Source organism: Lepisma saccharinum, chromosome 17, assembly GCF_977018435.1.
Source record: "Lepisma saccharinum chromosome 17, izLepSacc3.1, whole genome shotgun sequence".
NCBI lineage: Eukaryota > Metazoa > Arthropoda > Insecta > Zygentoma > Lepismatidae > Lepisma > Lepisma saccharinum.
Window position 1 is genome coordinate 16,152,069 of NC_139245.1, and position 23,266 is coordinate 16,175,334.

The window sequence follows — 23,266 nt, forward strand, 5'->3', positions numbered from 1 at the left end:
AGCATGTCGTATCAATCTGGTACAAAAGATTTCATTCATTTTCAAATGACAAGTGCCACTTGTGGTATGTTACTTCAGTCAGAAAGCTCTCTCAGTAATCACCTTTCCTTGTTTTCAGTATCTGGATAGGTGCTTCTTGAAGAAATAAATGTTATAATTAATACAGAATTCAAATTGGAAAGAGCCACGGTATTGCAACCACAAGAAAAGGTGTGGTGGGGGGGGGGGGTGCAATAGTTCAAAAACTGATTACAACAGTGGCACACAGTAATAGGATAATATTTCATCAAGGAGTTTCAACATTACTAATTTTTACATAACATGCTATGCAAAAATTAATAATGTTGATAAAATATTATTTTATTACAATGAACTTGTAATTACTGTCAAGTGCTGTATCTGAATGTGTTGCATGGAGTAAGAATTTGTCAGTCTTGTGTACAAACGAATATCTTTAAATGTGTATTTTTGAACAAGAGAGTTAATTTGTTGCATTTCCCAGTTTAAACAGTTAAAATAAAATTACACAAAGAATACTGCTTTATGGGAATACCTCACATCAGTAAACTACAGGAATTGGCCTTTTTCGCACCTGTAAAACTTTCCTAGCAGTCCATCCCTACAATATAAGCACACACAATAAATTCATGCAAAGTTTTGTACTTACATGAGGAGATAATTTGGTTTTAACATATTTCTATTAAATTAAAATCTAAAATTCTTCTCAGTTTACACAATTTTATATTTTCATTAATGTTCCTCATAACTTCTTTTTTCTTTCTTCCTCATAACTACCCATGCTTTCACACCAATCATATTAACTACATCCACAAGTTTATACACTTGCAGTATGGTCTCTGGAGTTCTATATAGAAAGTGAATATTGCATTTCTTCTAGTGTTATTTCTTTTACATATGATCTCTCTTAACATATTACCATTTATATTTTCACCCATTTTTACCATTTATTCTACTTTCCATCATAAAATTTGACCTTATTTCATTAAATTTTGAAAGCATGACCAAACCTTTCTATTATTTATTTTCCCCATCATATTGAAGTTTAATTATGATGCATTTTAAACAAACAAAGAGAACTATAAAGACAACATAATAAAGCACATATAAGGTAGATATGTTAATAAGGGTAAGCAAAATTATGTTTAATATGTGGAAAAGAGAAGTGAAACTTGCAATGGTAAAAGTGCCTATTCATATATAATCTACATTAGATTTTCATCTGCTCTATCATCACAATTAATAATACTGTAGAAGCCCATGTTTGTGAAACAGCAGCAACACATTTGGAAAAAAAATAGAACATGCAGGTCCAACATACTTACACGGCAACATCTGCAAGCAGGCTAGAACCGTCAGGAGGGCCACAGCGTGCGAGGTAACCGAGTGCCGGATCAATTCTCATCAAATGGTAGCATTCGTACCCATGTTTGTAGGTACCCACCAACAGTGACTTATCTGCATCGTTATCCCACCAAGGAGTGGGGGGCTGATCACAATAGGGTGGGTATATCGGCAGGTCACTGTGAACAGCAAGACCCAGGATAGGAATGAAAAAAAAAACATATAGCACTATAGCAAGGATTGGTAAAAGGATTATTCAAGGGGTAATCTATTGCACAGTGCACAAACAAAAATACAATTACAGCTTGTGAGCGGAGAAAAACAAAGACACTTAAAAAAAATGCCATCACAGCTTAGTAAGCATGGGAATTTAATGTTACTTTTAAATCAAATGACTGTCACAATCATGCAATTCAGCAGAACAGTTAAAGAATTATGTTTCACAAATAAAACAGCACCAAATGAAGGATATGTACAATAAGCTTCCAGCAAACGAAAGTGCGCTGTTTTCAGTCAAATTACATATAATCTGAAAACATAATTCAGCTTAGCAGGAGTTGATCCTAAAACAGCTAGCCGTGCTTATGAGATGCACCCCCAAGTTAAAAATTGATTATTCATTACAAAGGAAAATCAAAGTTCACCCTACCTCACTGGAACACCCTCAGCAATCTGCTGAACCAAATCTCCTATTATTTCATGCTTGATGTAGTACATCATCCGTACACGTAACAACACCCTGCAAAATAATATTTAAAAAAAAAATTAAGACGCTTCACTACATTCAAGTATACATTCTAGCCACTATTTTATTTGAACAATAACAATACTGAGAACATACCTGGAATTTAGATATTTCAGTAAATTGCCTACAGCTATTAAAAATATTTCATTTTTTCAAATCCACAAAATTTATTTTGTATTTCAAATTTTCTATTAAGATATACAGTGGAACACCATTTTACATTTTTCAGGGGACCAAGCTTAAAAACCTTAAAATGTGGGAAAATGTCAAATTCGAGGAAATTTTACATTTTGCTACATTGGGACCATCAAGATTGCATGTATAATAAGAGAGTGTAAAATCAGGGAAAGTAAAATCGGTACCACTGACGGAAGTGGAAAAGAGAAGCAAGCATAGTGCAATTGTGACAAGTCTTAAGTATGATTTTTCAGATTTTCAGACTTTTCAAAATGATCACATAAAACTGTAACTACTACAATAAAAAAAGTTACTCCTTGTGCACTGCAAAATGCCATGAAGACATATGGGGCATGTGGAGATGGGAACCTGCATATTCAGGATCTAGACCATTTGTGGAGGTGATGTGATCCACACTGCCCTGCCTGCCTTTACCTCTCAGGGTTGTCTTCCTGGGTGAAACTTGAAGAGCTGTTCATGCAGGGACATTGCTCGACACATTACCACCCGAAATTAATCAAACCTGGGTTTCCATGTGGTAGTAACCCTACTCACTAGACAACCAAGGTTTTAACTATTGTTTACACAATATCATGGCACTCTACAAAAGCTATGCAGATCTCATCTCCAGCAATGTAATAAAAAATGCTTTCTTGAAGTTGCCTTTTCGTTTCATCGAGAAAAGGTTATCCTGATTAGTTGCTCTATCAGTTAAGCCAAAATAATTCCATTGTTTTCATTGATCGAATTGGGTTATTACATCACTTTTCTGCCACATTTGTCCAATTGTGATGCTGAAGATGAGTGATGAAATTGATGAATGTACACTCACAAAGAACACCCATGCCCAGGCTGGTATTCGAATATGGAATCCCTGTCCTACAGGATGCATACAATGCAGCTAAACTAGAGCAGATTTAACTAGCACCATGCTTCACATGCTTCCAAATATAGTTTAATGAAATGCTGGGTTAGTCTCAGAGCCACTTATACTTGGACTAAATCAAAACTGGGTCCCCTTTTCTGCCAACTGGACGGCCTTGGTTCAAACCCACACAATGCCAATACATAGGCATAAGTTCACAGATAATTTTTGTAGAGAGAAAGGGAATTTTGGGATTTAATAATTATCATTTATGAAATTACAAATATTTTTAAGCAAAACTCTAGTAGATTGATTTGGTTTAGTTCCAATTATATTTTAACATCTACAAATATTTTGAACTACTTTATTTTTTCAATATCCAAGTAACAGCATCAGTATCGGTGGAAATTTGTAAGAGAATCAGATTTCACTAAGTAATGAAGTCCAGTTTTGGCATGTACTTACTGTTTTCCTCTAGCTCTCCCCACATCATGTAGCTTCATCAGGAGATAAGACAAAAATAGTCAGTTTAAAACAAGGGGAGGTAAGTTAGGTTAAAAAGGTTAAAGACAGCAACTGAGTTGTCAGCCAGAATTGAAGTAGGAAGGTCTGACAGGTTACTGCATTGTCTTTTACCATTTTAACCTTACTTACCTACTCATGTTTTTGAAACTTTGACTATTCTTGTCTTATCTCCTGATGAAGCCACATGATGTGGTGAAAGTCAGAGAAAAAGAGTAAGTACATGCCAAAACTAGACTTCATTACTTAGTGAAACGATGGCATGTGAATAAGTTATGCCTTACAGAAACAGATTTATTTATATATATGTAGTAGGGATGGCCGATATGAAATTTTGGTCGATACCGATAACCGATATTCTACCAATCCGATACAAAATTAGAAATGGTCCTTGAAGAACCTGAAATGTTCATTGACCTCCTTAATAAATTGTTTCAAGGTGACTGCAGTGCAAAAGAAGTTTCATATTTAGACATTTACTTTTTTAGAAAGTAGAGCATGGAGATTATCCATAAAAATTACAACAAAATGGCAGAATTTTGCACTAATTTATCAGATATTTATTGATATATCGGATCGGTAAAATAATCGGTAATTTTACCAATAAACAGATATGCCTGTATCGGCCGATACCGATAGAGTACCGATTAATCGATCCCAACCTTCATATCTAGTGACTGCCACAAAATAATTGAAGTTGTTTTTTCAAGTTGTGTACTATAATGGAGATTACTATGTTACTTCTAAAACTGGTACAGCCTTCTGCTGGTGTTTCCAATGTACATGTCAATTTCCTCATGATTACTTCCCAACCAACACAAAAAATAACGCACCATACAAAAAATAATTTGAAAAGACCACAATTTTAATTAAGTTGGTTTTGTACATTATTCATTAATTACAGATATTTTTCTTGATGATATTTCTCACTTTAGTTTAATCGGTTCCTCTACTAAAAGCAATATACACATGAAATTGCAACTTAAACCCAACAACTTAATATTAACAACCACATGCAAGAAACTAGTCTTTTCAGATATACTTACTTATTTGCATGCCTCAGCAAATGTTTCTTGTAGTTGCTTTCCAGAAATATGTCACCGTCATATTTTTCCTCTCTACTCCAATCATTTGCTTCTATGTGAGATGACAGAAGTCTTGCCTCTTTCTGCTTCTTTTTACCCTTTCTCCCTCTGGGAACAGGAGCATTCAGTCCTGTCAAAATATGATACAACCACTGTCAGCATATGTGTATTACCTTATTTATGTGACAGGTCACAAGGCAAGACACTTAATGCAATTTAATCATAGTGTTTTGTGTACATTAATGAATAAACAAATAGAATTATCAAATTTCTAAATATTTTTACCAGCAGTCCAGCAATAAGTAGGGGCATGCATATTTCGTTTTTGGTGAAAAAACGAAATTTGAAAAAACACATTGTAGTGTTAATTTTTCATGTTTTTGAAAGGTGTGAGATGCATTTTGTGACCATGTTTTGTCACGAAATAATGCGAAATGAACTGCAAAAAGCGAAATTAACTCTTAAACACGAAATTTAGGGTTTATTCACCGACGCGACACCTTCTGAGGTCTGAATTATCCTGAGAGTTATGCAATTCCCGGAAAATTGATTAATTCTGCTGTTAATATTGGAGAAACAAAAATTGATTCCTTAACACAGAAATAAACTTAATACTCGGATAACTACATAAATGGGCTATTAGAAGTGAAATGTTAATTCTGTGGAATAAGTGTAGTTTTTAAATCAAATTCAGGATTATATTCACAATTTTAAAACCAAAATGTCATTTTATGTAGCATTTTTTATGTGATTATTCACCGCTATAACACCGATATTTTATTTTATTTACCGCTTTTGAACCCGAAATTGACTCCCTTTTTATACCAAAATTTTGCTTTTTTATTTACCAAAAATATGTGCCTCTAGCAATAAGCAATACAGTAGAGATGAGCCAAATTAATCCACAAACAACGAATGCCATAACTGCATAGTTCTTAGTAGCTTTAGTGTGCGATATTCTATAAAAATATATAAAACTACATTTCAAATCTGTTATCTTTGATGTTTAGAAGTGCTCTGCAACACTATAAAATTAAGAAATACTGACTGCGACAACTGAAATAATGAACTTACCCATATGATTCCTTTGCACTTTTGATTCTCCATTTTCTGTTGGTGTTATCAAGTCATATATGAAACTTTTTATTTTATCATCGCCATGGTAGGACCTGAGGCAATATAAAAGCTAGAAAGAAGAACAAATAGTTTTTAATTTCTGATAAAAAAAATAAATAGATCCATACGGACCTAATATCTCGACTCAAATTGAGGTAAAATTTATGTCACAGTGACCCAATACAAAAAACAATTCTGGAATATGGATTCCTGTGATATATACAAGATACATAACTCCTTACTGTTTTATTTTGGGCTTGGTCAGTACTGATATTGATGTATAATAGGTACTAGAAAGTATTGGTTCAAATTTAATTATGTATTCTCTTTATGCAGGTATCATGCAATGTGTGATTTTTATTAATTCTATCCCAATAATCTGTTCCAACTAGATTTTGTTAACTGCCCATACACAAAGATACACAAAATGATAAAAATGTGTGAAATAAAGGTAAAAGGTAAAGCTCCCCATGCACATAGCACCATGCTATGAAGGCACATTTAGGGCACCACACAATCTCAATCTCTGCCATTTTGGAGGAGGTGTGATCAGCACAACACTCCAGCTGTCTTTACTCCCCCAAGGTTGACCCCAGGTTCCCATTGATTTGAGGCTGGGTGAGCCCCAGAGCCACTTTATGAGAAGAAATCTGGAAAAATTCCGACCTTAGGTCACCCACCCCAGGAATCGAACCCGGATCTCCTGCATGGCAGTCGGACATGTGAAAGAAAAGGCAGGAAAAATAAGTTTAAGTACGTAAACTAAGTAATATCCAGTTCATGAAATGTTTAACAGATTATTGACAGATTATGAAAACCTGAGAAATCCATGTTCATTACTAAATAGTTTTCATACTTACTATTACACGTGCACAATCTTCAATGTCACTTTCTTTCCATCCTCGTCTAAACTGACCATGAATAAGGATTTCTGGCCATCTTCCCCACCTGTGAGAGAAATTGCATCATTTCAACAAAAACTGAACAGAAAACAAAACAATTTCTCAAGTTTCCACAACAGCACAAAAAAAAAAGTTCAATATTTAAGAATTTCAGGCTTACATCATAATACTTTAAAGGATAATGGTACTGTCATGAAGGAAAGTATGTGGTTGTATCATACTTTGTAACTAATCATATTTTATACTTGGATGCCTCAATATGAAATCTTTGTAGGTACCAACACAAAATTTACCAATATCAATAACCAATCACCTATAGATCCAGTATAAAACTACAAATGTTCTATAAAGAACTTGAACATTCACTTTACACAATCAGGGTAAATTAACTATATAAACAACACAGTAGAATTATGTACTACGTTACAAGCTGCTTATCGATAAACCAATGTTGCTATATTGGCCAATACCAATTAATGTCCCATTGTCTAAGTTTAACTTATACTAAAAAAATGTACGTTCTAGTAAAACAAAAAACAGCACTTAAAAAGGTTGAAACAAACTGTTTATAAGTCTATAAATTCCACATATTAACATCTTCAGAATAATTCTTAAAGTCAGCAAAAACCCAAAAGGTTTCCTCAGCATTAGCATGGCAAACATCATTAGAATGTTTCTCTTTACTTGATATGAGTCCATAAATTAACAAAATAATAATACAAGCAATACTGCAAATAATTTGTGTACACAGTGGAACCATGATTTTACATTCCCGGATTTTACATTTTCCCACATTATGCATAAAATCATGATGGTCCGTCCCAACATAGCAAAATGTTATAAAATTTTACTCGATTTTAGTTTTCGACATTTTAATTTTTTTCAACTTGATTCCCACAAAAACGTATAATCGAGGTTCCAGTGTATTTAATGTTACATAACTATTTCTCTCTAATAAACTGGTTAATTATTTCAGTTGTGGCTTTCTTATGGGCTTGTGTAAATAATATAGATTGGCTTGGTAAATAATATAATTGTAAGGCTTGGAATAAAGAATATTTACTACCCAGGACTTAAAGAACACAATATGAAAAGTAGGAAATTTTAAAGAACATAAAAATATGGTGAAAAGTAAGAAGTAATGAATACATAATAAATGGTAGGGTGGGTGGTAATTATGGTCCTGCACCAGATAATAATAATTTATAGGAAATTTCTTCAATTATGTCTGTGACCTTGTGGCAAAACTTTCAAGGTAAATTATTTTATCTACATAGGTATCTGCTTTGGAAATATTAACTTCTGCAGACTCAAAATGTTCAGAATCAATAAAATTATTTAATATATAGAGGCCAAACAAGACTTTCGCTATAATTTTGTGGGACAAGAAACACAAAACATGTGGCTCACCCACCATTCAGAATCTTTAAAAGAATAGGTAGGATAATTACTTGGGTGGCAAGCACATTTATAATGTAACTGGTTCAAAAAGTTGCGCTTCAACAGATAAGACATTTTATCAGTTCACATGTACATATTATGTAATACGTATCCATTAATTAACAGTCAGTCAGTGCTTACATTAAAATAATTAGTGTGAGAGCCCAGAGTTAGTTTTTGGGAGCAAGAAGGTTCTTTTCAGGACCTGAAAAACTTTCTACTTGTTATATTTTAGTTACTGTTCTCCTCATTAATCTCAATGAGGAGAAATGGTGTATAATTTAGAAAAGACAGTAACCTCCCTGACATGGTTAGAAATAAGCAGAACTTTTGTTATTCCAATGCAAAATTCAAATATGAATCAGTTTACGCATTGTGAGTAAAAATGCATTAACAAACCTGCATTTACTCCAATTATCTAATATCTGTACCAACTGTGTTGCTTGCATTTATTTTGTCCCCCTAGTCAAAGCAAGTATAAGCCAAATCAGGTGGCCAAGTGGGAAAATTAGTCAATCTTTCCACTGTAGGTTCAGAGTTCAAGTCCTGGCATGGGTATTCCTTTGTAGATTTTGGCCATAAAATGTGCACAAATGCATGTTAATGCAAGCCCTAACAGTGTATGTAAATAATGAGACCATTAATAGAATTGCATAGTTTTAAGATGTTCCCATTTCGTTAAATATTGCTACAATCGCAGTTGCTTCAGGTAACCAATTAAAAATAAACTAATTTGGAAAACATTCACATACTCATATTCTTCAGACATCTTTCAACTCAGCGAAAGCCTGAAAGCTTTCTCAGTATTAGCATGGCAAACATCATTAGAATATTCTCTGTACCCATTACATTAATATCTTTGAATTCTGTACTTGCATAACAAATTATAAAGGAGAGTAAGAGGGGAAGAAAGAATTAAAGCACTCTAAATGTATAATGTTCAAAATGTTCACTACACCTGATAATGTTTTCATGCATGTTACACAGCTTATCAACCTATAAACAAATTACTAAAGAAATGGAATTGTATTTTATCATCCAATGAATGTGCAAAAACTCACCCGAAAGTCAGCAAGCCTCGTTCCACTTTAAAACATTCACTCCTAGCCCAACTTCCATACACGATTTCTCCTTCTCGAGGTACGTAATCATCACGTAGAAATTTCAGAGACCTTGGCCGTCTTCCAAATTTTGTTTTGCATCTTCTCCCTGAGAAATTAACAGAACATAATTACAAGTCATGTTAAACCACAGCAAATGGAGTGAGAAATTTAGACAAAAAAGTAAACATACTTGACATGAGTATTACAATGAAAGTTAGCTCCCTCCCTCCTCCCAACAAATCTAGCATAAAACCAAAATTAAAGAACTTCCACTTCTTATAGGCACATATGACCATCCCAGGATGAAAAGGAAAGTAAAAAACAATAATTTTTCCAGAAGTAGCATTTTTATGGTTTTGTTTATTTACTGGCATTCCCTAGAAGCAGAGTCATTTGTGTGGATGGATAATGTATATACTGTAAAAAGGTATGTGCGTAAAATAAAATAAGTATCTTAGATAAATAATAATACTATATTTCTTGCATACATCCAGATGAAATAACCATATTTTGTTCCCAGATTATGTCAGACAGGAAATAGTCCTTCTTGACAATGAAATTAATGAAGATCTGAGTCTCAACCAAGGACATAACCTTGATTTTTTGGCATTCTATCGCAATGCTCTATCACTGATGCTCGTTTGCACCAACATTGCACTAACTTGCAAGTAAAAAAGGTATGTGGCTCAGGGTAATCCTTGAGTAACGATAATCTTCTGTTGCAACAATATGGAAAGTGCAAAGAACATAGCAAGTCACGAAACTCTGGATTAATCCTAGGATAGTAGCTAGCCTCCAAGCAAGTGCCTAAACGTCATACAGATGGACATGCGTGATTGGTTACCTCTTTCGAGAAGGCGTGATTGTTGCAGTTCTACACGTGGTGATAGGAAACAAGAAAAGGATGGAAGTAACAGGACCTGGACATTGGTATTCTAAAGAGTAACAAGCAACGGGAACGAGAATATTTCAAGCATGGAATCAAGATGTGGAAAAATATATTTACGTGAACAAATTTTGATATATTAGTGCAGCTTGCAATCGTAGTAGGTAGTTTTAGTGATGTTTGCTCCACTTCATGATCATTTTATAACTAATGTTTACATCAATAAATATTTGTAATTTTTCATGTTTATTTTCCTTCCCTTGTTCTCCCGAAAAATCAATTTCACATACTATTATTCTATGTTTAATTTTTTTTTATTTTTTGTATTATCAAATGCATCTTGTAATTTAAAAAATCACACTTGTTCATAATACTAGTGTTAATGTTCCATATCGGGTTTTGAGGTGTATGTTTATGTTTGTATTGCACGTGCAATTTTACAAACTCTGTTTTGCAGAACAGTATATATATTTAGTAACATGCTACATACTTCTCGCCTTTTAAATACATTGTTTGAGGCTATTGTTTCCTATTTAACATTTACTTAGTTTTGAAATTATGAAGTAATACATTACCGGTTGAAGATGCCAGCCATTAGTAGGAAAAACTCAATATGCTGAACAAGGCAGATTTTTTTTTATTATAAAACAAACTAAACGTAAAGTTTCAACCTTCTAGCAAGGTCTTCTTCAGACTCTGTACCATGTACAACTGAAACAAGGTACAAAACAAAAATTACTCCCCTCCAGACAAGACACTTAGAAATTTGTTTCCCTGGAACATTCCAGCAGATGGCCTTCCTTTGTCAACTGTACTTTCACCTGACAGGCGGTTTAGCTAAACATTTCCTTTCATCTGGAAGGTGGTTGGACTCTCTCATCTCGCACTCTTTTTCCTTTCCTTCTTCATTCTTCTTTCCTCTTTCTCTCTTGTCCTTTCCACTATTTCTAACACCTTCTTCCATTATTTGATTAACTTCAGTCCCCCAGTCCAGTTCATTGTGTCTTCTTCCCCTTTCTTCTCTATTTCCTTGCCCTCCTTCCATTTTCTCACTAGTATTCTCTTCTCCCTTCCTATCTGCTTAGCCTCATCCCACTCTATGTCATGTCCTGTTTCTCTCGTGTGTTTAAATATCACATTTCTCTCTCTCTTAAGTCGTACATCATCCCTATGTTGTTTCAACCTGTCTTTCAGTCTCTTTTTCGTTTCTCCTATGCACACACTCGGACATTCTTTACATTTCACTTCGTAGATAATCCCTTCCTCTTCCATTTTCCTTTTTCTTGTTTGCATTCTTCGCTATTCTTAAGATGCTTCTCCCTCCCTTCCTGTAATTTTTAATGCCCGCTTTCCTAAGCACTTTGCATATCTTTTCTGTGGTCTTCCCCATACTCCTTATTCCAAACCACCTCTCGTTTTCTTTCTCTTCCTCTTCTCCTTTGCCACTTTTCTTTCTTCTTCTGTTTATGTCCAGTCTATCCTCCTTCTCGTAGTCATGGTCAGCATATTGGGTTTTTCATATCATGGAAACAAGGCTTAATGGTGTTATAATCAGCCATTAGTGCACTGCGTGTGGGTTAACTCCACTTTTACTCGCCGATCTCGAAAGATAAAGTTGACCCTCTGTTTACTCCCAACTAACCTGTTGTTTCCGTTGGTGCAACAGATATTCTGCCGATTCGTGGGTCAACTCTGAGTTTACTCTTACTTGCGAGTAAATCGATGTTTGTGCAAACGGGCATGAGCTATCAAATTAACCATGAGCTATCAAATTAATCATTATTACTGTGTAATAATTCTAGTAATTCTAGTTACCTTTGGATATTTACACACAGGACAACATATCTCTGCAATTCAGGGAACAGTTTCAAAATAGCTAATAGAATACCTCAAGATTAAGGTAAAAAAAATTCTTACCTCGCCCTCGGCCTAATCCTCCCTCATCATCGCTATCAGAACTGGTGTCCAACTCGGACATATCGACGGCAGACTCATCATGACCATATCTTTTAATTTGTGTTCTTCGGCGAGGTTCGGATATGACCAAAACATTCTGAAAGTGAAACAAAAGAATGTGAAAACTGATTTTTGTTTACGCTAGAAATTTTCAATTAATTATGGTTTGAAAATATTCACCTTCAATCAATTGCATTTAAACATGAATCCAATGATTAATCCATGTATGTAAAATTAACATTAAAAAAATTACAGTTAACTTTAGTAATGACGAATTAAAAACCAACCTTGTCACCCGCTTCCATGTCAATATCTGCCTTCCTAGCCCACTTTTTCCAGAAGTCAGGATCATCAATATCAATATCTGACCGAATTCCTGAACTGGCAAAACTTGCTTTAGAAAAGGTAGATCCTTTCTCTGACTCCAGCGTTATGACCTGAGTTCTTCTTTCCAATATCTGATCAATATCTTCTTCACAAAACTTGTCTCCTGCACTATCCTCTTCCATGATGGCTCCATATGCACCTGAAAGAATATTTAAGGAAGATAATTTGGAAAGAAATGGAAAACCCATGATGGTCAGGATTTGAAACCAGAATGTTCGGGAGGCAAGATCATGAGTCAACTGCTAAACATGTTTGGCAACCGATTTAAGAATGTTGATTCTTTTCAAGTATCATCATTATATACCTTACATATAGCAACTTAAAACTACTCTCAATAATTACTATAAATCACACGACAGTCAAACCCCGATTTTACGTTTTTCAGGGGCCCCTAAATAAAAATCTTAAAATGCAGGAAACTTAAAAAGCGGAAAAGCATAAGGGAGGGGTGAAACTCAAGTGTAAGTAAGAAATGACTACACAATCGACTTTTTAGGGGGTATATTGTGTCAAAAACTATTTAACAATGGCAAAGAAGTATGATAATGAATTTCTAAGGAAAAAAGTAAGACGTGCTGAGAAAGTCAATGACGGATTAAAGGGACCTACTTTCGAGGGTAGGGCCGGTGGATGACTGCTTCTAACTGCCACCTATTAGGTTCAGTTTATGCATCTGATCATGCGAGATCTCCCTTTACTCTGTAAACTAGTAATTAGTTGCTATTTTTAGAAGTCCCAGGTAACTGAGGGGGGGGGGGGGGGTGATCATTTATAGCCAAGCATCTTTATATACTGTAATCAAATTGTCTTGAAGATGTGCAGAATGGTTCAGATTCCACTTTGAGCTGCATATGCATCCAGTCCCGATCAGCCCAACAGCAGAAAGTGAACAAAACAAGCTTTGTCAAACTTACGCATTTTTAGACGTTGCAATAAATTATCAGTGACGCATGCAGGATTTTCAAAAGGGAAGATGGGGTTATGTATACTTTTTATAGTAGTCAAGCCAGACAGAGGACTTGACCCCCATCAACCCCCCCCCCCCCCTTTGGGTACACCACTGATTGTTATTTACATCCATGTTAATCGACAATTTATTATTGGATTTAGAAGTCTTGCGGAGTAAATAACATGTTTCCTTTGTTTTGTCTTCCCGTCAACGTTTATTATTCCGTGATATATTTTCAGCACGTGAATGGTTCCGAAGAAAAGTGGCGATTATATTATTCTTAGCATCATGTGCATTTCCTTCCTGCACTGGTCTATGTGTTCAAGGTGTTTATCAATGTGTTCAAGGTGTTTATCAGAAGGCAGAACAAGGAAAAAAAAATAGCTTGTCTTTTTCTAACTCCTGGCTTTGTGATCAAAACAAAACAACCTTCAGAGAGGATATTCAAAACAATGCAGCTTTTCTTCCCTTCAGAGAGAATGAGTCACAGCTCTGGAGCCACGAGACGAAACATTGGTGCCGGTTGCCAGCTGTCCGTTGCTCGCAGACAGCCCTCCCACCGGTTTGTAATGGAACGAGGGAAAGGAGGTGGCAAACAGGTGGTGGAGTGGCGCCAATACAGTTGAACAAGTCTTATCAGAAGTGTGTTTATACCCGGCCAAGCTGCAGGAAGAAAGAAGGAAAGAGGGTGGAGGGGAGAAGGATCACTGCTTGAAGCCAATGCGTCAGACATATGAGAAAGATTTCAGACGTGTGGCATTAAAGAATGAGAAAGGGTCTGAATACTTCAATTACTGCATAGCTCTGCACAGTGCCGGAGTAATGAGCTCATGTGGGGGAAAGATGGGAGTCTTTTTTTTTTCCTCCACTTTCAGTACGTCATGTTCGTTGACTACGTGTATTCAGATTGAAGAGCAACTGCATCATTTTAGAAGCCTTTATGTTAATTGGTTATGATGTCTCGTGTATGGGTGCTCACTTCCACACGAGGAATAAAATTGGGGAGAAATACTTGGCACTTGTCAGTAATTACAAGACTAGTGATGACGAGAAAGCAAAGCCCCCCCCCCTCCCCCCGCTAATGAGAAAAAGGTGAAGGTTAAGTTTCCTATGCACTTTGCACCATGCCACGACACACATATATATAGGGGGATGTGAGATATGGTGTGATCAGCACCATGCTCCAGCTGCTTTTACCCTACATATTCTTCAATTTTTTTGCAAATTTGAAGGTGACATGATCAGCACCATTCTTGGACAGCCCCCTTGCTCTTTTGGTGCAAATACGCATTTTAATGGCATTTAGATGTGCACTAAATTTCCTGCTCTCAGAAAATATTGTCGCACCCCTCGTTTATTCACTCATTTCTCCTGGCCCCCCAATCACTTTACAACATACGAGTCACGCAATATGCATAGAGAAAACATTCTCTGCCTCACATAGAAGAATCTTTTATCCTAACTTTACCCCTCCCCCCATACAATTGATTTGACACAAATATTTTTCCATCCGTCAGTAAAATATCGCCTTATCTGTCCATAGAAAAAAATGATCACTTTAGCTTGTGCATTTTCAGCTTCAATCTGATAACCAAATGATATAGCATTCGTGAAAAAACTTCAGATTAAAAATAATCGAACTAAATCCAATCATATTTCCTAAGAATCTAAACGAATTTCCATTGAAGAAAAACTCCAGTTGTTATCCGGTATGGCAAATCCTTAATTTTCCCCATTTTCAACGTTGCAAACAAGAAGGAAAAGTTTTTACAAACAACCCCCCTCTTTTTTTCGTTCACGTCATCTAGGAAGAATTCGTAAATGTGTGGGCAAAGAAGCGAATGGTGATCAAAAACACCTGTCACACACATTGTGTCCTAACTGAAGGGAAGGCAGCATTTGGAGAGAATCGGTTTGGCAAAGGTGCGCTTGTTGTCTGAACCTGTGGCAGAACGATCGGCCCATTTCATCTTCATGGGGATTGCAAGAAATGCCGTTTTCCCTTCCTGTCCCTAAAAGGAGGTACCGAATGCAACTCCCCCCCTTCCCGGGAACCATGCCTCTTTCATCCCTCCTCTAGCACGAGAACCTAACTTCTGGAATTCAAGGTCGCCTGGTGAATGTGAAAGCAAGAAAAAGGAGGGAAAAGTCGCGTGGTCGACAGAACAGGTTCCTGGCAAATTTTAAAACATCGTCACGGCTCAGAAAATGTATAAAGCGGGAAACGTGAGTTAAGAGTGAACGTAAGATCGAGGTGAACATCCTATTATTTAACATGGTCTTTTGCTGGGGCCTGACTGGATGAACGTATTAAGCGGGAAAACGTATAAAGCTGGAACTTAAAATCGGGGTTCCACTGTATATATTTATCATGCAAATAAATCAAGAAATGTTACTAATAAAATAGCAGTTCAAAAAGTTACTTTTGAAATTATTTTGTTACTGAATTTTACCACTGTATTGTTACTTTTTATTAAAAGACATATTTCTCCACAGACTTCTAATATTTCACATCTGTTTGTAGCAAGAGTATAGTATTAGCTAGTATCTGTAAATAAAACACAACACTTTCCCATACTGATGAAAATGAACTACTTTATGCACCAATTGGATAATTGGGACAGGCATTAATTACAATTTAATGTGCTTTCTGAAGAGCAATGCAATGCACCCCCTCACATTTTTGGCATGTACATAGTGTGGAACTGAATTTCTATCACTCAGCTCCTTTCTCTATCCCACCTTACCCAATTAATAATGCACAAATTCTAACCCACTATCTTTTAGGACCTCAATCTACATTTCATTTTCAAGTAGAAATGAACTGGGTCATTACAATAAATCATTCAACATTAAAGAGACAAAATGAAATATATTATTACAGCATATTGCAAAATTATATTACCTTTTTTGAGAAGATCCTCGATTTCCTTCTTGGAAAGTTGTTTGCTCCCTGGCTCCTTTCCTCCCTGAGTCGTATTCATGCTCTGCAACACAGCTTTATCCAAACCCAATTTCAGAGATGCTTTGTCAAACATTTCACGCTCATAGGTGTTACGACAAAGGAGCCTGTATACCTTCACCATCTTTTGCTGTCCTATTCTGTGGCAACGAGCTTGTGCCTGAAATAAAGAATTGTTTACTTTATGAAACCGTATACAAGATGTAAAGACAAGACCCAAATTATCATATTCACACATTTGTCATATGAGCTTAGTACACAAGACTTAATTATTTTACAGATCACAAGGGCCCTTCTCTTTCTACAAATGTTCCTCACATGAACACTGAACATTTATTAATTTCAAGTTATAACACAATATTTGCTTACTGTTAGCTTCTCCTACTTATTTTTACTCCAAGATACTGTAATGTCATAATTATATAATTACTCTTTCTATGGAACACTAAACAGCAGCAGCTTTGCTACTATGATTTTCATTACTCGTACAAATTAAAACACACTGGTAAGTAATTCTTTAGTAAATTGACATTTATTTACATGGCCCTAAAGCATATAAACAATGTGTGCAACAATATCGATGATATTCATAATACAGGGTGACCCATATTTTATCTACCAATATCAGTTTGTAATTCTGTCCTAACACAGGCACACGAATCACATATGCTTAGGCAGCTCCAAGGCTGACAATCAGTGCAGTGCAGGAGTTCATCCAAACAGACTCCATTCATTCAGGAGAGACAGCAGGCACTGCAACAGACTGATGAGGATTGCCATCAACCAGTGCCAGAGCAGCAAAGCAGAAAAAGGTGGGTCACACAATGGAGAGCCTATGAAAGCATCCAGAACCAGAAATCTCCAGTTCGGATGAGGTGTCCTGATACTTCTCAGTGCAGTACCTGCTGCATTTTCTGAATGGAACCGGTTTGGATGAATGCCTCCACTGCTGTGATTCACGTCTGAACCAGAAAACGTTTCATGGCAGCCTGACTGAGCCTTGCAGGTGCATAAGCAAAAGAGATAGATACCTGTGAATGTGTGCCTGTGTTCGAATAAGGTTACCAACTGGAATTGGTACATAAAATAGTGTTGAAAAATGAGCTATTTAATAAAATATTTTGACATTAACTCTTTGATATTAAGTGGTTAGCTTCCAGGTCCAGCAATAGAAAATTAATTATTTAGTGCAAAATAAGAGGATGCTGTAATGCACATGCGAAGTTCTGCATTTCCATATTGCAGTTCTAATTAATTTCAAAGGACCACTGCCTTAATTAACAAAGGTTATGGCATCTTGGATGGAGATGGTAGCCATCACTGCTTGGTTTGTTACCCATTGCTGATAGTTTCCATTTCTCCCGTAGTGCAGCACTGCTGGATGTTTGTTGGCTTAAATGCGCTGCTGTGCTCTCAAGTTGGTAGTTGTTCTCATTTACGTTGTCTGCAGTGTAGTGCTGCTCTGCCTGGTGCAGTTTGTTTTCCCTGGGTGGGTGGTAAGAGGTTCTACATAATTTAGAAATACAGTCAACTCTCGATTCTACGACCCCGGGTATAACGACCCTCTCGAAGTAACGACCCTTTTCCCGGGAACCGTGAAAAATTTAGAAAAATTTGAAAAAAAAAAAGTTGAAAAATTGAAGGAAATCGGCCGAAAAATGCGTTGTTTTTTTCCCCACTCATTTCCTTCACGAGCGCTCTACCGCTCACAATTGGGTCTGAACTAAAAATAGGCACCACCACACCATGCTTGAGCGATATCCAATAGCACTTGACCTCTGCCCTCCCCTCCCTCAAGCGCACCAATGTTACCCCGCACCCGACGGCCGCTATCCAACGTGCCAGGCTTGTTTTGCCACGCTTTCTCTTGGATACGCGAGAAGAGAAAGAGAAGATCGAACGTGCTTGGATGTTATTTTAAATAGACCTTTTGTTTCCTTGTCCTAAGAGCTGCTGAAAACTCGCGGGGAAGGGTGGGAGCAGCTCGAAATGACTGCTGGACTTGCAGTCTTTGCCAATGTGTATGGCAGGTCAAGCTCTTTCATCGATAAATACACCACCTTGAGAGATAAGATCGCAGGAATATTCGAAAATACAGATGTGTGGCGCCTGGAAGTCTGGCCCATCTGTCCAGTTCAGCAGGTTCCCGTGAGTGAGCAACTCTCGGCCTTGTAGCCGACAACTTCCAGTAACCGCTTTCATTCAAAATGTGTTCTTTGTTCCCTGCAACACTTCATAAAAAAGCGAAACTGTTAGAGATAATCAAAACCACATAGGTGAACTAAAGATCGTCAACCCACTTAATGCGTTGACATCCAGGTTTCCACAAAAGTTTACTTCGATCTTACGTGCATCATAACTCCCGTTTCCCACTTCATATCTTTTCCTAATTGTGTCGATGTCGTAATATCTGCTAAAAAAGTGTTCCGTTGGCTTACTGACTTCTCCCTCTTTTCCTGTCAGGAAACGTAGGAGGGGGGGGGGGGGTGCGATGCAGATTGTTTCAGCCACGATTTTCTTGCTGATGCGGGCTGATTACAGGTGAGGGTGGAAAAGGACCCATCCCTCTTCCTTTCCTTTGACGTCTAAAATGGGGCAACCAGTTCTGGATATATTCTTGAAAACGAACAAAAACCATAGAACAAGTAAAACAAAAAGGGACCCCCCCTTTCCCCAGCTCATTCTCCGCCACTGGTGTGCACGGCAATGTTGATAATTGCAGAATTCAGTTGTTTTTTAAAATTTATTTATTATATATTTTTTTTAATGCTGTAGTCTGCATAGGAAATATTGCCCGTATTATTGTCTGTTGCATGGTAAAATGGTAAAACGTAAAGCAAGGGTCATTTCTTTCTTCTTTACACTGATGTTCTTGCTTGCAGATAACAGCGATGACTCATCCAGCGCGATGAAAAAAGTTATTGTTTTGAATCTCGCAAAGCTGTTTTGATTAACGAAATTGGATCTCCAGAAAGCAAAACAAGAGTTAAAATAACTTCATGTTCTGCACCTTCTGATAACCACAACTGTAAATTTAATTTACCTTTCTTCAGAACCATTCATGTGGAGGAAAAAAAAAAGTGTGTTCAATGTAGGAATGGTCGCTGAGACTGATTAAAAAGATATTATTCAAGGGGAAAACGTTTGGAGGGGTGGGTGTTTGACATCGAGAATACTCCTAAATCCAACTTAAATCGTCGATTAATGTGAGAGTAAATAACGATCTACCATTTTGATATGTGAAAATGCGCAGTTTCATAAAGCTTGTTTTCAGTTCATTTTATGCTGATGGGCTAATTGGGACTAAATATACAGTTTAAAGTGAAATTCAATTCCAAACCCGAATGATTATCAACTGCCACGTTGTTTAATGACCTGTCCTACAATATGCTTTGGGTCAAAATAGATCGCAAGTTGCGCATTTCCTTTTTCACGCTGGATTACAATGCAAGTCAAGGAAGGAGTTTGGACTGCTCCCTTGAATGGGGAAGGAGGGTGAATGAAGTTGGTTGAAGCAAAGAAAAGTGACTTTTTTTTTACAATGTATTTTACACAGCCGAACCAGAATGAAAATTACAGCCCTGCCTTTATTTTTTTTGTCTGGTACCTAGAGAGGTTGTGTTGTTTGTCCCGAGAGATCTAATCTTACCAGTTAATCTTGTAACAGACAATGCTCCAGTAAACCCGTATAAAATCCAACATTCATTCTGCCCGATTATCTCCCGAGTTTTGCTGGCACCAGTCTGACTGGTGTCAAGATTCTTCGAGTTTCGCTTGCAATAAGCGAGAGATTGTTTTCCTTTCCATAGGTCTCAGTGGAAACGGGTTTCTCATTAACTAGAATTGTAAGAATTTCCTGGAAAAGCAACGACTGTGCACAATTGAAACAAAGTAACATTATTTTAAATTCTCTTTTGTGAAAACTTTTTCATGTTCTATTTTCCTTCTCACAACACGCATCCTGTGCATAACAGGTTGTATAACTACCAGGATAAATGGTGATACCATCTCCTAAGCATCTTTGTGTCCGTTTGAGCTCCCTTTAAGCTGAAAATTGGTGCAAATTCCAATAACGACCCTTTTCCCGGAAACTGTGAAAGGTCGTTGAATCGAGAGTTGTCTGTACGTAACTTCACCTGTGCGATACTAAAACAGCATTTACTGCACCAAAAATGAATAAAAGATGCTGGTTATAAGTAGCTGTTCTTCTTTCGTGCAATAAGCTCATGTTGGTATTTCTACTATTGTTGACACCAATAGTATACTTTGCAGTCTTTCACTGAATACATAGCTTTAGTAGCATTTGCATCATGTGCTTTACATACCTGCAAGTCATTCTGAGGATTCCAGTCACTGTCATAAATAATGACAGTATCTGCTGCAGTCAGGTTTATTCCAAGTCCTCCAGCTTTTGTACACAGCAAAAACACAAATCGATCTGAATCTGGCTTGCAAAACCTATCTATTGCTGCTTGGCGAAGATTTCCTCTTATTCTGCCATCAATCCTCTCAAATGGGTACCTGAAATTATACGAAGGTGGTGTTTTAGAGGCACACATTTTTGGTAAAAAAAAAAATGCAAAATGTTGGTGCAAAACAGTAAATTTCAGGTTCAAAAGCGGTGAATAAAATAAAATTTCTGTGTTATAGCGGTGAAAAAACTGACCAATAAAAGTATAAAAAATGACATTTTGATTTTAAAATTGTGAACATAATCCAAAATATGATTTAAAAACTGCACTTATTACAAAATAAATTGTATAAGAGTCCATTTCGCATTTTGCAATTCATTTTGCATCATTTCATAACAAAACAGGGTAGGAAAATGCACCTCACATCTTTCAGAAACATGAAAAATTAACATCAGAACATGTTATTTCACATTTCATGTTTTTGTCAAAAATGAAATATGCATGCCCCTATGTATAATGTGCATTTAAGTCATAATCGCACCTACAGGCAATTACTGAAGCAGGCCTTTGGAAATAATGGTACATGAAGAAAAGGAAATTAGATGCATGCTTTAGCTGGCTATGATAAAGAGATTGCAACTGAAATCATAGTGGTTGAAACTTCTTAACTTTCCATTTCCGTTGTAGGATAAACTTTAAACACACACCTCAACGAAAAGAAGTAAAATTACCATGCAGGCTATCTCCATTTTACTGTACTTATAGCATGAACTCTACATCATACAAGCTATAATTACCTGATCTTTCTCTGCATTCCGTTACAGATTATTTACTTTATAGTCATGCATTTATTTTATTAATAAAACTACTGAAACATTTTCGTATTTGGTTTTCAAAATAAAATTAACTAGCTAACTATTGAAGACTGAGAAATGTATCTACCTATTTCAGGGCAATAACATTGATCAGAAACTTACTTTCTAAATACTAAGTAATCCTCCAGTATATCTAAGCATCGCACCATCTGACTAAATACTAAAACTCGATGTCCATTGGCTTTTAATTTTGGAAGAAGCTTATCAATTAGCACCATCTTGCCAGATGAATTTATCAGTGCTTTAAAATATGCATCAGGATCCTCTCCAATTGTAAGTTTGTAGTCCAACTGGATCTGTTCTTCTGCTCCTAAAAACATGTATGAAAACATTATTATATATTTTTTAAAAATTACAAAACATATACATATAACAAAAATTGAAAAGTTCTGTTTGGAACTTTGCACCACTTCTTGAGCTCATTTAATGAGCACCTGAAGAATAAAAGAAGCAGTCCTTCAAAGTTTCAATAATATACAACATTATGAAATGTTAACAATTTGATATTCTATTTATCTGCAATATTTTAATTACTTAAATTTCAAATTAAGATTTGAACTTTGTAAATCCTTATCTTTGTTTATTCTATTGTGACCATCTACAAGTAGTTCTGAAAACAAAATCTACCAGAAAAATCATTACCTGAGAGCACTGACTACATGGATGTTTTTGAACTTAGTTTATCGTCAATCAAGAGAGCAACTTGTAGTTTTACAGGTCACGTTGAAACTTTTACCATTTCAAAATTCCCCCCCTTTTTTTTTTCTTTCTTTCAAAATACACTAGAACCTCAATTATAATATTTTCAGATGCTTGTCACTACAAGAAAATTCCGGAAAACAGGTAGCCAGGGCTATACATACCATTCAGAAGATAAGGATGAATGCAACACTTTCTCAATTCCATCATTGTGTTCATGAGATTAGGTACATTAGAAGTTGATGTTCCTTTTGACAGGAATGAAAAATTCCTTTCCAAAATGGCCCTGTAATATTTCTTTTGGATATTTGTCAATTCAACCTGTAAGAAAACATTAAAATCAGAATATTTGATAATTGTAAAATGGCATATACAAAATGAACTGAAAGACACAGTTTTAGAGGAAATGTTGAAGGTACTAGAAGAGTTAATGCCAACTGGAAAAAATATTGGCAATAATTCAAAGTGTAAGTTCCAAGTTACCTTATCAAGTAAGTAAACTCAAAACATTCTTGCAAACAACCTGATAAAAATACTGGAGAAGTCAACATGAATATGCACATTATAAGATATATTTTACACAATGTGCTGACATGGACAATTACTAATACCTACAGTGGGCTTGAATTTCATACACAACCACCCCTAACAATAAAAATTCAGTATCTTGCACAACTTTGCACATAGGGTCAAGTCATTTGTGCAGAAAAAGAGAGTCTATTTAGGAAGAAATGGCAACATTACAGAGTCTAGTAGGAAAATCAATAGATTTTTGAATAAACAAGTTTTCAAAATAGCCTACAAACTTGGCATAAAATACACA

General features: G+C 36.1%; 1 protein-coding gene across 5 annotated transcripts in view; it reads right to left on the bottom strand.

Annotated features, from left to right (window-relative positions):
- The window catches only part of LOC146001549 (uncharacterized), a 103,535-nt gene that overhangs the window by 32,026 nt on the left and 48,243 nt on the right, over window positions 1-23,266 (bottom strand). For 4 of the 5 annotated variants that reach the window (XM_083139012.1, XM_083139011.1, XM_083139010.1 and 1 more), the window contains 12 exons: window positions 22,608-22,764; window positions 21,847-22,054; window positions 20,783-20,978; window positions 16,401-16,617; window positions 12,447-12,685; window positions 12,121-12,256; window positions 9,276-9,423; window positions 6,733-6,820; window positions 5,831-5,942; window positions 4,718-4,886; window positions 2,012-2,101; window positions 1,344-1,541 (listed from right to left, as the gene is read on the bottom strand). In XM_083139012.1, the coding sequence (XP_082995138.1) occupies window positions 1,344-1,541; window positions 2,012-2,101; window positions 4,718-4,886; window positions 5,831-5,942; window positions 6,733-6,820; window positions 9,276-9,423; window positions 12,121-12,256; window positions 12,447-12,685; window positions 16,401-16,617; window positions 20,783-20,978; window positions 21,847-22,054; window positions 22,608-22,764 (1,958 nt within the window). The remainder of the gene's footprint in view (window positions 1-1,343; window positions 1,542-2,011; window positions 2,102-4,717; window positions 4,887-5,830; window positions 5,943-6,732; window positions 6,821-9,275; window positions 9,424-12,120; window positions 12,257-12,446; window positions 12,686-16,400; window positions 16,618-20,782; window positions 20,979-21,846; window positions 22,055-22,607; window positions 22,765-23,266) is intronic. The other variant, XM_083139013.1, reaches the window with a different exon arrangement.